This window comes from Hyperoodon ampullatus (assembly GCF_949752795.1).
Source record: "Hyperoodon ampullatus genome assembly, chromosome: 1".
Classification (NCBI taxonomy): Eukaryota; Metazoa; Chordata; class Mammalia; order Artiodactyla; family Ziphiidae; genus Hyperoodon; species Hyperoodon ampullatus.
The window spans coordinates 182112330-182127082 of record NC_136914.1 but is presented as its reverse complement, the minus strand read 5'-3'; the positions used below and the strand labels follow the sequence as shown (position 1 = coordinate 182127082).

Below are 14753 nucleotides of genomic sequence, written 5' to 3'. Positions count from 1 at the left end.
CAAGTGACTATTGCTTTTCATCACCTAATACCACTTACTAAATGTTTTTGATGCTGACAAATACTTCCCTGCCCTCTAAAAGCTGGTAGGATAAGTAGAACAAGGTTCAACACTGAGATCCTAAGTTAAGCTGCATGCTGTCCAGATGGCCAAGACAAAGGCCTCCTCAGAGAACGCTCTGCCCCTGGAATAGAGAGATCAGGGGACCTCAGAAAGAGAATTCTCCCAAGACAAAGCAAGAAGAGAAGGGCCTGGAATCTGACCAAGGCCTAGCTACAAAGGGCAGCTGCAGCCTCACTGAGGCATTGCTGTGTCTGCAGAAAGGCAGGATGGCCAGAATAAGGATGGGCTGCATGGAGTCTGGGAAAAGGAAAATCTTGGAGCAAGACTCACAATTAAAAATCATCAACCACACAAAGAAACAAGGAAACTTCAGTTTAAAATACACATTTAAAAAAATAGCTCTTTACTGTTTACAGGAAAAATACCTAAAGCATGAGGACACAGAAAGCTTAAAGAATAAAGAATAATTCAGGCACATACTAACCAAAAGAACACTGGTGTAGCCTTATTATTATTAGATAAAGTTGTTATGTTCTAATGGAGATTAAGAAGGTCATCATATAATGATAAAAACTTTGATACCTCTAGATGATGGAAAAATTATAAATGTCTGTGATTCTAATAGCCTCAGATATATGTAAGGCAAAAGCTAACAGATATTGGGACTTCCCTGGTGCTGCAGTGATTAAGTATCCGCCTGCCAATGCAGGGGACATGGATTCAATCCCTGGTCCAGGAAGATCCCACATGCCGCGAAGCAAATAAGCCCATGCGCCCCAACTACTGAGCCTGTGCTCTAGAGCCTGCAAGCCACAACTAATGAGCCCATGCGCCACAACTACTGAAGCCTGCACGCCTAGAGCCCATGCTCCACAATAAGAGAAGCCACCGCAATGAGAAGCCCGCACAATGCAACGAAGAGTAGCCCCTGCTCTCCGCAACTAGAGAAAGTCGAGGCACAGCAATGAAGACCCAACGCAGCCAAAAATAAATAAATAAATAAATAAATTTATTTTAAAAAAATTAACAGATATTGACAAAGCTACCATTATAATGAAAGATATTTAACATATCTTAGTAGTTGATATGTCAACAATCTTAAAATTTGAACAATTGACAAATTTCATCTAGAGGACATAAATAGAGCATTGAACCTAACGATTGGGAAATATGTATTATTTTCAAGCACCCAGGAATATTTATGAAAACTTACCACATTGGGGACACAAAGTCAAGCTCAACTAATTTCAAAGGATTAGCACCATACAGTCCACTTTGTTTCAAGATGACAAAGTTAGAAGTCAATAACAAAAAGATGATCAAAAATACTCTAACTTTGGAAATTTATAATTCAAATAAGATTCAAGAGTAAACCTGTAAGTCATAAGGGAAATTAGAAAATACTTAGCAGTAAATTATATTGAAAATTTGACATAATAAAACCTGTGTGATGGAACTAAAGTAATAGTTAAAAGGAAATCTATATTTTAAAAGAGGACTTAAAATTGGTCTCGTAACAATTAAATTAAGAAAAAGAATACTAGAATAAATCCAAAGAAAGTGGAAGGAAATAATAAGAACAAAAAAAGAAAAAGAAAATCCATGTATGAGACAGGAAAAGCTGAACACTGGTTCACAGACACACTAATAAATTAACCTCTGCCAAGAACGCTGGGGTGCTGCAGGCAAAAGAGAAAGAATACACAAATGATAGTGTTAGGAATAAAAAGTTTAAAGGATATTGTGAATGGTCTTATGCCAATAAATTAAAACAGGTAAAATGAGAACAATAAACTTGAAAAATAACTTACTATGAATCATGCAAGAATAAATTGAAATTTATTCTCACAAAAATAAATCTTTGCAGAGGTGACATCAACACCATTATGGTGTGAAAAGCTCCCTTTGTCTCTCCCCTTCAGTCTACAACTAGTGAAACATTCCTAACTCCAGAAAGCTTCCTCTGCCCAACACAGCAGGATGCTGGAGAGATCCATACATCTGTACATCTGAAGGTGGGTGAACTGGGACACACAGAGGAGGCAGAACCAGGGACTAGCAGAGGCAGTGCTGGGATCCTGGCCCCTGGCCACAGCAGCTGAGTCTGCAGCCCCAGGGAACCTGGTAGCAGCAACAGAGGTGGCACATGAGACCTAGGCCTCCCAGACACAATGGCACCCATAGCCACAGGGAGCCGGACAGCAGCGGTGGCAGGACCCATGACCCTGGTCCCTCCAGCCAAAGCAGCACCCACAACTCCAGCCTCCCCCACTCCTACCAATGACAGCAGCACCCACCAACCCAACAACCCTGGAGGCAGCCAAGGTGCCCATGACCCTGGCTTCTCCCCTTCCCCACTGTGGCAGCAGTGTCCGTGACCCAGGTATCCCCAGACATGGTAGAGGTGCCTGCCATCCCAGTGTCCCAGGCGGAAATACCAGTGACAGCAGCAACACTGGCAGCAGCAAGGCACAAGCAGTGGCAATGAGGACACCAGAGACACCTCTGGCAGAGGTGCTGGAGGGTGGAAAATGCTGGTTCTCGAATATGGCCGGAGGCCACTCAAGAGAAACAGAAACTTGGGCTATAGCACCACCTACTGAAAAACAAAAAGAAAGGCCTTTAATTAAGAACTTGAACTGTTAGAATCAAAGTAAAAAAACTTTACCTAAATAAGAAAGGAGTTTGCTCCTTCAAATGCACCGGCAGAGGAACAACTCATCAAGGACCATGAAAACACAGTATCACAAAAAGAAAATAACAATTCTGTAAAACCTAAAGTCACAGAAGATTGTGATCTAACTGATAGAGAATTCAAAATAGCTGTCATGAAGAAATTCAATTAGCTACAAGAAAACTCAGAAAAGCAGTTCAATGAGCTTAAGAGTAAAATTAATAAACAGAGGAATACTTTACCAAAGAGACTGAAACTCCAAAAAAGAACTAAATGGAAATTCTGGAGCTGGAGAACTCAATAAATGAGATAAAGAATGGATTAGAAAGCACTGGAAATAGAGCAGACCATATGGAAGAGAGAATGAGCGAGCTCGAAGTTAGAAATCTAGAAATGATTCAGGTAGAAGAAGAGAGAGAAATAAGATTTTTTAATAAAGAAACTCTACAAGAACTATCCAACTTGATTAGAAAAGGCAACATAAGGATAATGGGTATCCCAGAAGGAGAAGAGAGCTTATTTAAAGAAACAACAGTTGAGAACTTTCCAAACCTGGGAAGAAACTGGATATGTAAGTCCACAAAACTAACAGAACACCCAGTTATCTCAATACAAAAAGATCTTCTCCAAGACACATTATATTAAAACTCAAAAGTCAATGATAAAGAATTTTAAAGACAATCAGGAAAAAAAAAAAGACAGTAACCTACAAGTTACCCCGTTAGGCTATCAGCAGATTCCTCCGCAGAAACTCTATAGACCAGGAGAGAGTGAAATGACATACTCAAAACACTGAAAGATAAAAACTGTCAACCAAGAATACTCTACCCAGCAAAGTTATCCTTCTGGGGGTCTTTCCCAGACAAACAAAAGCTGAGGGAATTCATCACTACTAGACCTGCCTTATAAGAAATGTTGAAAGGAGCTCTTCTACCTGAAACAAAAAGGCAAAAGTACAAAACACTTTGAGTAGGTAATAAACACACAGAATCAGAAAATTGTAACTCTTCACCAGAATAAGTTGTTAAACAATTATAGCATAAAGGTTAAAGGGGGGAAAAAGCATTAAAAGCAACTATAGCTACTTCAATTTGGTAATAAACTCACAACATAAAAAGGGATAATTTGTGGCAACAAACATAAAAGGGGAAGAAGACAAGGACAAAATCTGTATAGGCAAATGAAGATGAGACGCTTTCAGCAGAAAAAGAACTATGTAATCTATGAGACAGTTTATACAAACCTCATGGTAACCAAAAAACTAAAATCTAGAGCAGAGAAATGAAACATAAAAAAGAGGAAACTTAGAAAAATATCATATAAAACCACCAAATTAAAATGACAGGAAATCAAGAAAAAAGAAACAATGAAAATACAGAGCAACCAGAAAACAAAAGATAAAATGGCAGTACTGAGTCTTCATATATCAATAATCACCCTAAATGTAAATGGATTGAATTCACCAATCAAAAGACAGAGAGTGGCTGAACAGATTAAAAAACAAGACCCAACTATATGCTGTCTCCAGGAGACTCATCTCAGCTCTAAAGACAAATACAGGTTAGAAGTAAAGATATGGAAAATGATACTCTAAGCAAATGGCAGCCAAAAAAAAAAAAAAAAAACAGGTGTAGCCATACTCATATCAGACAAAATAGACTTCAAGCCAAAAAAGATAACAAGAGACAAAGATGGACATTATATAAAGGGGATAATCCATCAAGCAGACATAACAACTATTAATGTATTTGCACCTAATGTAGGAACACCAGAATATATAAAGCAATTTTAACAAACCTAAGGGGAGAAATTGACAGCAACACAATAATAGTAGGGGACTTTAATACCCCACTTACATCAATGGATAGATTACTCAGACAGAAATTCAACAAGGAAACACGGGCCTTAAGTGAAACATTAGAGCAGATGGACTTAAATGAATACAGAACATTCCATCCAAAATCAGCAGAATACACATTCTTTTCAGGTGCACATAGAAATTCTCAAGGATAGACCATATGTTGGGACACAGATTTCAATAAATTTAAGAAGAATGAAATCATATCAAGCATCTTTTCCAATCACACCTGTATGAAACTAGAAATCGACTACAAGAAGAAAGCTGGAAAAACCACAAATATGCGGTATCAAAATCTGTGTGATGCAGTAAAAGCAGTTCTAAGAGGGAAGTTTACAGCAACACAGTCCTACCTCAAGAAATAAGAAAAATCTCAAAAAACAATCTAAACTTACTTACACCTAATGAACTAGAAAAAGAAAAACAAACAAAGCCCAAAGTCAGTAGAAGGAAGGCAATAATAACAACCATAATGGAAATAAATGAAATAGAGACTAAAAAGACAATAGTATGAAACTAAGACATGGTTCTTAGAAAAGATAAACAAAATTGACAAACTTTTAGCTAGATTCACTAAGATAAAGAGAGAGAAGGCTCAAATAAATAAAATCAGAAACAAAAAAGAAGTTACAACAGATATCACAGAAATACAAAGGATTTTAAGAGAGTACTCTGAACTGCTATATACCAACAAATTGGACAACCTACAAGAAATGGATAAAATCTTAGAATCACACAACTTTCCAAGACTGATTCATGAAGAAACAGAAAATCTGAATAAACTGATCACTAGTAAGGAGATTGAAACAGTAATAAAAAATATCACAAAAAACAGAAGTCCAGGACCAGACAAATTCAGTGGTGAATTCTACCATTCAAAAAAGAATCTCAAACTCTTCCAAAAAACTGAAGACAAGGGAATGCTTCCTAACACACTTTATGAGGCCAGCACTACCCTGATACTAAAACCAGACAAGAGCAACACAAAAAAAGAAAATTAAAGGCCAATGTCTCTGATGAACATAGATGCAAAAATTCTCAACAAAATATTAGCAAACCAAATACAACAGTACATTAAAAGGATCATACACCATGATCAAGTGGGATTTATTCTAAGGATGCAAGGGTGAGTCAACATTTGCAAATCAATCAATATGATACATCACATAAACAAAAAAAGGATACAAATCATATGAGCATCTCAATAGAGGCAGAAAAAGCATTTGACAAGATTCAACATCCATTTATGATAAAACTCTGAATAAAATGAATAATGGCCATAAATGACATATATGTCAAACCCAGCTAACATCATACTGTACAGTGAGAAACAAAGCTTCTTCTCTTAGATTAGGAACAAGAAAAGGATGCCACTCTCACCACTCTTACTTAACATAGTAGTGGAAGAACTAACATTGTTAAAGTGTCCATAATTACCTAAAGCAATCTACAGAGTCAATGCAATCCCTATCAAAATCCCAACATTTTTCACAGAAATAGAATTTAAAAGTCCTAAAATTTGTATGGAACCCCAGAAGGCCTTGAATAGCCAAAGCAGTTCTGAGAAAAAAGAACAAAGCTGGAGGTGTCACACTCCCTAATTTCAAATTATATTACAAAGCTACAGTAATCAAAACATATATAAAGAACTCAAACAGGGACTTCCCTGTGGCACAGTGGTTAAGAATCCACCTGCCAATGAAGGGGACACAAGTTTGATCCCTGGTCTGGGAAGATCCCACATGCCACGGAGCAACTAAGCCCATGTGCCACAACTACTGAAGCCCGCGCGCCCAGAGCCCGTGCTCCACAGCAAGAGAAGCCACCACAATGAGAAGCCCACACAGCGCAACGAGTAGCCCCCACTCGCCGCAACTAGAGAAAGCCTGCGTGCAGCAACGAAGACCCAACGCAGCCAAAAATAAATTAATTAATTTAAAAAAAACCTCATACAACTCAACAACAACAAAAATTTTCTAAATGGACAGAGATCTAAGTAGAGATTCCAAAAATGACATACAGATGGCCAACAGGCACATGAAAAGATGTTCAACATTACTAATTATTAGGGAAATGCAAAGCAAAACCACAATAAGATATCACCTCATGCCTGTTAGAATGACTATTATGAAAAAGACAGGCAACAACAAGTACTGGTGAGGGTGCAGAGAAAAGGAACCCTCATACACTGTTGGTGGGAATGTAAATAAACAGTATGAAGATTCCTCAAAAATTAATAATAGAACTACCATATGATCCAACTATTCTGCTTCTGGGTATTTATCCAAAGGTTATGAAAACACTAATTCAAAAAGATATATGCACCCCTATGTTCATTGCAACATTATTTACAATAGCCAAGATATGGAAACAATCTAAGTGCACATTAACAGATGAATGGATAAGAAGATGTCACACACACACACACACACACACACACACACAATGGAATACTACTCAGCCATAAAAAATATGAAATCTTGACATTTGCAAAAATATGAATGGACCTTGAGGGTATTATGCTAAGTGAAATAAGTCAGATGGAGAAAGATAAATACAGTATGATTTCACTCATATACGCAATATAAAAAATACAAAATAAATGAACAAACAGAACAAAACAAAAATAAACACATAGATAACAGAGAATGAACGGATTAGTGGTTACCAGAGGGGAAGGAGGGATGGGGGAGGGCAAAATGGGTAAGGAGAATCAACTGTATGGTGATGAATGGAAACAAGGTTTTTGGTGGTGAGAACACTATGGTATACACATAAGTCAAATTATAATGTTGTACACATGAAACTTATACAGTTATAAACCAATGTTACATCAATTTAAAAAATGTGCAAAGACTCTAACAGACATTTGTCCAAAGAAGATACACAAATAACCAACAGGCACTTGAAAAGCTTCTCAATATCATTAGCCTTCAAGGAAATGCAAATCAAAACCACAATAAGATACCACATCACCCTCACTAGGAGGGCTATAATCAAAAAGATAATAACAAGTGTTGGCAAGAAGGTATTCAAACTGAAACCCTCACACACTGCTAGTGAGAATGTAAAATGGTGCAGTCACTTTGCATAATGATTTGGTAGTTCCTCAAAATGTTAAACGTAGAATTACCATATGATTTAGCAGCTCCACTCCTAGGTATCTAGCTAAGAGATATGTAAACATGTATCTACACAAAAACTTGTACATGAATGTTCATAGCAGCACTACTCATAATAACCTCAAAGTGAAAACAATCCAAATGTCCATCAGCTGATAAACGTATAAGTAAATTGTGGTATACACACTGGAAAATTATTTGTCAATAAAAAGAATGAAGTATTGATACATGCTACAACATGGATGACCTTGAAAACATTATGCTAAATTAAAGAATCCAGAGACAAAAAAAATCACATATTGTATGATTCTATTTATATGATATACCCAGAATAGGCAAGTCCCTAAATACAGAAAGTAAATTAGTGGTTGCCTGGGACTGGAGGTAGGGGCAGGGGAAATGGAAAATAATGGCTAATGGGTATGGAGTTTCTTTTGGTGTGATAAAAATGTTCTAATCAATTGTGGTAATGACTGTATATTTCTGTGAATATACAAAAAAATTTATTGTACATTTTAAATGGGTGAATTTTATGGTGTGTGAATTATGTAAAAATAAAGCTGTTTTTTAAAAAGGTAAAAAAAAAAAAAGAATAAATCTTCTCTCAAGAAAACGTCAGGCTCCTGAGATTTTACTGGCAAGTTCTATCACATAGCTAAGGAACAGAAATAGTAGGACTTCCCTGATGGCACAGTGATTAAGAATCCACCTGCCAATGCAGGGGATACAGGTTCGAGCCTGGTCCGCGAAGATCCCACATGCCACGGAGCAACTAAGCCTGTGTGCCGCAACTACTGAGCCTGCAAGCCACAACTACTGAGCCCGCAAGCCACAACTACTGAAGCTCGCATGCCTAGAGCCCATGCTCAGCAATAAGAGAAGCCACTGCAATGAGAAGCCTGCACACCACAACGAAGAGTAGCCCCACTCGCCACAACTAGAGAAAGCAACGAAGACCCAATGCGGCTAATTAATTAATTAATTAATTTTTAAAAGAAAGGAATAGCAATAGTAATCTTTCCATAAACTCTTCCAGAGAATAGAAGAGGGAACACTGCCCAATTTATGAGGGTAACACAAATTTCATAGTAAAAATAGTCAAGAAAGGAGTGTGAAAGGTTGAACTTTCTCAAGAACAAAAATTCTTTTCAAAAATCAAATCTAGCAATAATTATATCATGAGCAAATTGTGAAGAAATGAAAGGTGAGAAAACTAATTGATTTACCAGATTAACCAATGTAACAGGAACAATCATATGATTATTGCGGTAGCTGGAGAACTGACATCCATCCCCCTCACCACCAACCCCCTACACGTCTGGCCAAAGGGGGCTCTCTTTGGAGAAACACGTGCAATGTCTTTCAGAAGAGTGTCCTGTGGTGTTAAAGGCAAGATGACCTGGAGAGGTGGCAGGCAGGATAGTTTACTGAAATATTAATTTGTGTTTTGTCATTGCTGCTTCAGAGGAATGAAAAAAAGACACCAACTATTTTGTTGCCTTGTTCTTTTGTTTTTCCCCTCTCGCTCCAAGGGGGTGGAGGGTTCTTTGTGCTCCCCTGCTTTAATGGAATTGTGTTACAGGGATGAAAGCAAAAGGTTGTTTATCAAAGTATGAGGTCCTTGAGGAGATGAGCCTGCAGAAGTAAGAGAAATTGTCCTTGTTAGGGGAAATGGAAGCAGCAAGAAAGAACAGGAAGAGTCCCATGATTGGGAAGGACGCTGTTGTTTGTCTTACAAGTCAAGGACCTCACCCACACCCTGGCAGTGCCCTGGCAGTGGGGGGAGATAAGACCTAGGAAGGCAAAGGCTGCCGGGCATACCAGGGAGGCTGGGCCCAGGCATCAAAGCTCCCAGGAGCAGCAAAGATGACAAAGAAGAAAGTGAGCCTATGGGCAGCAGAGCTCTGCCCTCAGTTTCCAAGATCGGGTAAGCATCCCTGGTTCTCCTGCGACCCGACAGCATCCCCCAGCCCTGTATTGAGTTGGATTGGTTTTCTGCCAGTTCTCAGGATGGGGGTGGGTGACGGGGAGAGGGACTTGAAAACAAAGTTAACTTGATTTAAACAAAAGACAGTCCTGCTGTCACTAGCAAAGCCCACTGGGGTCCCTAGGAAAAACAAAATGGAATCTAGGTGATAAAATAAGGTCTCACCTCTTCTCCTGTGCTTAGTCTAGTTTCACTTGCTCCTAGGGTACGGCACACAGAGACCCGCACCAGGCACCTCAGACCGGAGTTCCTAGTGCGAAACGGCTGCACGGGACACTGCAGCCCGTGGATCGTGTGCAGAAGCGCTGCACACGATACTCAATTCAAGATGGCGGCGGTGAGCTGTGTGCAGAGACACCGCACCCGGCACTGCGATCTCCGCCCCCGCCCCCTCCACTCTAGATCCCTAAACGGAAGCCCCACCCCTGGCCTGTCAGGAGAGCAAGTGAGTTGGCACCTCTCTGTTCTCTGATAAAAGAAGAAAGCTTTCCTTTGCTTCTGAATCCAACTCCGTCTCGTTCTATTTGCTGGAACAACGCCGGGCGGGGACACCTACTCTGAAGAATAAGTAACAACGTGACGGTTCCTCACACCCAGTTTGTACTACGCATGCGCGGGGTTTTTGCGTAGGCTGCGTAGGACTCGGGAGACAGAGATACACTGATGACAGATTAGGGAAGCAGGCAGCAAAGCTCTACCTGTCCTCCAGGTCTGGCCATTGCTTGAAGTTTCCCTGGGGGTCATTGCCGGCTTCTCCCTTCTGAGCGTCCACAAGCGCCTCCTGCCTCGCCCTCGGGGAGTCCTTCAGGTCCTTGCACAGGTGGAGGGTGCCTCGGGCCATGCTGTCCAGGAAGCTGAGTATCTGGAGGCAGCTCTGGATCTTGGGTGGGAGTGGGCTGGCAGAGGAAAAAGCCGCACTCGTCAAATCGGCAAATGGCCTGGCCTTTGTGTCCTCCCAGGAGTGCGGAGGAGCGCCCTCTTCCTCCAGGGCCCCGAAACAGCCCAGCAAGCAGAGGTCCTCTGCCAGCTTCTCAAACAGCCCGGTCCTCCTAAAGAAGTCACCGTTGACGGGGTCCAGGTGCAGTGCTGCAGACACAGCACAGAGGGTGTGCAGGACCAGGTCCAGGGTCTGGCTGGGGGACACTGCCCCCCAGGTCTGCAGCGGGGGCTCCCGGAGAGACCCCTCCAGGTCAGAGAGCAGGGACAGCAGCCCATTGAACCCACTGGAGACTCTGAAAGCAGCACGGCCTTTGGGGGTCTCCAGGATCCGGAGCAGAGACTGAAACCAATGAGATACAAGTGAGTGAGATGGAGGAGGCAGATCTTTAACGCTGAGCTCCCACCCATCCCTGCCAAAGCGTTCCGGGTGCTCTTCTGCGCTCCACTCCGTAGGAACAGCGAGCTACCGCTGCGCGACCCTGAAACACTGGGAGGTCAGTACCATTCCTCTTACTTTTAGTTTTGGGTTGTGCCTCAGTGTCTTCACTCACATGGCTGCTCTTAAAGGTTATGCTGCTTTATAGGGTTGACTTACAGTCCTGTATCTTGACTTAAATGCATCTCCCTCCACAAAGCTTTCCCTGACCCTTAGCTTGTTCTCATCCCAGGCTGAGTGCTCACACCTCTAAATCCCCAATCAAAACTCTCACCACACTGTATTGAAGCTACTTGAAAATTGTCTCAGCCTTCCCCTGCATTGAAGTCCCATGAAATCAGGCTTGCTCACTGCTGTGGAACATAGTACCTACTTAATAAATATTTGCTAAACTTATGGAATGAACCATTTCCTGTATTGCAAAAGGAGACTCAGTGAAATCTATATAAAGCAACTTATTACTATTTACCTCCCTCTCTGTGCAAGCACAGATTCTTCTAATAAATGAAAGATAATCAAACAAATCTACTTAAAACCTGGTGTGAAAATATGAGGAAATTAAGGTGGAGAAGAGAAATCCTAATGGAAGGAAACATATAGATATAGCATATAATATAGACCGTGTGTGGAGTTTAGGCTATTACAACATACATATGCAATCTACCTTCTACAGATTGCTCAGATTTTTACTGGACAGCCAAACTTTTAATTCCTTCTAAAATCAAATATTTACTAAGCACTTCCAATGTACTATTCATTGAGCCCTGTGCATGATATACACTAGGTATTCAATAAATGTTTTGGAAGGAAAGAAGGACTACATTTAAGAAGTTCTCATTCTGTGCTAAAGTTTCACACCTAAAAGTGAAGAATGCATGGATGATTTTAGATAAATATCAAAAGCCTCTAACTTTTGGTATTTAGTTATTTCCTATTCATGAAAATTGCATGGGACTGCATCGAAGACCCAGGCTTCTTAGTCATATTTCCCAGAGAATGGCCAGTCCCTGTAGTTTTACTCTGGAGGAAGATTTGAATTGTTTTGTCCTTTCAAATGTTTAGTGTTCAGTGACACAAGAAAGAGGATTGTCCGGGCAGGCACAACTTAAAGTCAATTTCAGGATGCTTGAAACAAGTTTCAAAGAGAAAAAATAAAAAGAAATTCCCAATTTGAGAGAGAGGGGGTGATGCTGTGTCTTAAATGCATGATTTAGGGTGACAGTCTATAGCATAATGCATGAAAGTCCATTGACAAAGAGAAAACTGGTGGGTCAGAAAAAAGGAGGGAAGGGATTAGATTTTTAAATTCTCATATAGAGAAAGTCAAATAGAAATTCAGTAAAGTTACAGGTAGCTATGAAATATGAAGTCATGCACTTTGCAGGGCAAAGGTAATTTTCCAGCTCTATCTCTAAAATGCTGGTAACCCTAACCTAACACTAGAGTTTATCTGAAACAATATAATGTGTACCCCTAACACCCAAATTCTGATATCTAATATTATATTCTGCTACATGAAGCCTGAGGTGCTTGGCAGGCAGTCAACCCAAGCTTGGGGTAGTAAAGCACAAAATGAGCCAGGACTAAGTAAATGTATACAGGCAAGGACTCTTTCAAAGATGGAGAGAAATGATGACCAAGGAGCTGCTTAAAGTGCTCCCACGGCCCCATCAATGACATTTCACGAAATTAAAAACAAAGATTGTAGAAACTTGGAGAATCTATAAAAGGCCAATGGCCACAATTATGTTCAATATGGACAAATTATCATATAGAGTGATGTAGAAAGATTCATCCTTACCAATGTGGGTCAGTTTTCCCAGTTATAGGAGAAGAAAATGCATGACTTATGGTGGTTAGCTCAAAGACTACCCACCACAGCTCAGGGGGTGACTGTGAGGAAATTGAATTGTCATTTTGTTCTTTAAAAGAAACAGCATCGGGGCCATGCACTAATGGGGGATCAAATGAGAGTGGTGGGATAGACTTCAGGGAAATGGGCTTTCCAGACTGCCTGAAAGCTAGAAGCAAAAATGAAACATTAAGGACCAGACAGTGACAACTGCTTTCTCCTCCTGGGTGAGGATATGACCTAAGTACTTCTGAATTTGGCTCAAAACCCAGGAAAGTTTGACATTTGTAGACAGGTCCTTAAAGAGAAGATTGTATATAGACTGTTAGAGCAGATTCTTCAGAATAGTGACATGTGGTGAATGTAAACCCGTATGGTTTAGCAACACAGAGCTTTCTAGACTAGGCACGGCCTTTCTGTTTATAGACTGCATCACCACAGCTGCCTTCCCCAAACCCCACCCCCAACCCCAGGACACTGGGGCCAGTCCTCTGTGCCTGCCTTGTGTGAGCAACTCACTCCGCACAGAATATTATTTCTTTGATCAAGTTGGAAATGAACTCTAACCTTGAAGTGTATGTGGTGGTGGTAGTTTCTTCCTGCCAACTGATAATCCACACAAAAGGCTGAACATTAACGTGGGGTACAGCATGCATTGCATTGTCTGTCTTGACCTGTCTCAATGTGACTCGTGCCATGGAAAATAAATAAATCACCAAGACATCAGGAAATCTTAAGCTGTTAAACTGTAAACTGTCTAGATTTATGTGAGTGCTTTCAATGGCTCCTAAAACTACTATGAGGTTGTTCAAGGCAAATGGAATGAATGGAGCTCTTCTGTTTATCACGTGACATGTGACAAAACAAACACCAAAAAGAGAGCGTAATTAAAAAATAAAACTAATCAGATTACAAGCAATTGTCTAAGTGCTGGATGACCACTAAAACCATCTTCCAGTTGTCCAAGTTGACACCAGATATTGCTCAGAAGGTCTCCATCATTCAAGGAATGTTGAGAGCAGATATTTTAAAAAGAAAGCAAACCAATAATAGTCCTCCTTATGATCTGTGTCTCTCAGAGGGTCTATCTTCTGTAATTCCTAGATGGCTCTTTTCTCCTCCTGTTGGGAGGGGTGGAGAAAAAAGGAATGGCTGACCTTAATTGTTGCTTTGTTTGATTTATTAAATTCAGAGTCATTATCTAAAATGGGGGTAATCTCATTAGAACTCAGACTGCTCTATTATTTCTTGGGATGGGGTTAATTTCATATTTGCAGAGTCATAAAGTAAAGAGCCCAAAATCCAATTACAAAGGCTTAATTTCATAGCAACTAAAGAGAAACATTTCTATCATAAAGGAAAATAAATACTGCACTAGTTCGGGAAAAGATTTGTCAGGAACTGGGGACCTGGGAGGAGGGTCTCCATTACTGTCATTCAACTTTGCATGATAATGCATCACCTAGGCTTGAGAGTCTACGGAAGGGAGTAAATTTAATCAGCTGAAGTCAAAGTAATCAGGCTAGGGTTGACACATTTCAAGAAAGGTCAGCGTTAAGCACATTTTCTCCTCCTTAACTCAGTTACCATGTCATCCTCTCTGAGTTAGTATTCCTCAAGCTTGAATCTATAAAATGGATGTCTGCTGCAAAGCGCTAACTATGTTAGGACTAACAGGATTTATTTCACATTCTATTATTTGTTATTCCTCATAATTTTCCATGTGTCATGCTGGAAGACCGGTGAGGTAATGCGATTAAGCTCAGAGTTGAACAGCTAAATGTATATTAGCAAATCAATCTGAATTTGTGCATAACCCAAT

General features: G+C 40.2%; 1 protein-coding gene across 1 annotated transcript in view; it reads right to left on the bottom strand.

Moving 5' to 3' along the window:
* Positions 1 to 14753, bottom strand: part of WDFY4 (WDFY family member 4) — a gene marked incomplete at its 3' end in the record, with an annotated part of 258736 nt that overhangs the window by 218006 nt on the left and 25977 nt on the right. The window contains exon 11 of the mRNA XM_079708852.1: positions 10403 to 10983. Within this exon, the coding sequence (XP_079564978.1) occupies positions 10403 to 10983 (581 nt within the window). The remainder of the gene's footprint in view (positions 1 to 10402; positions 10984 to 14753) is intronic.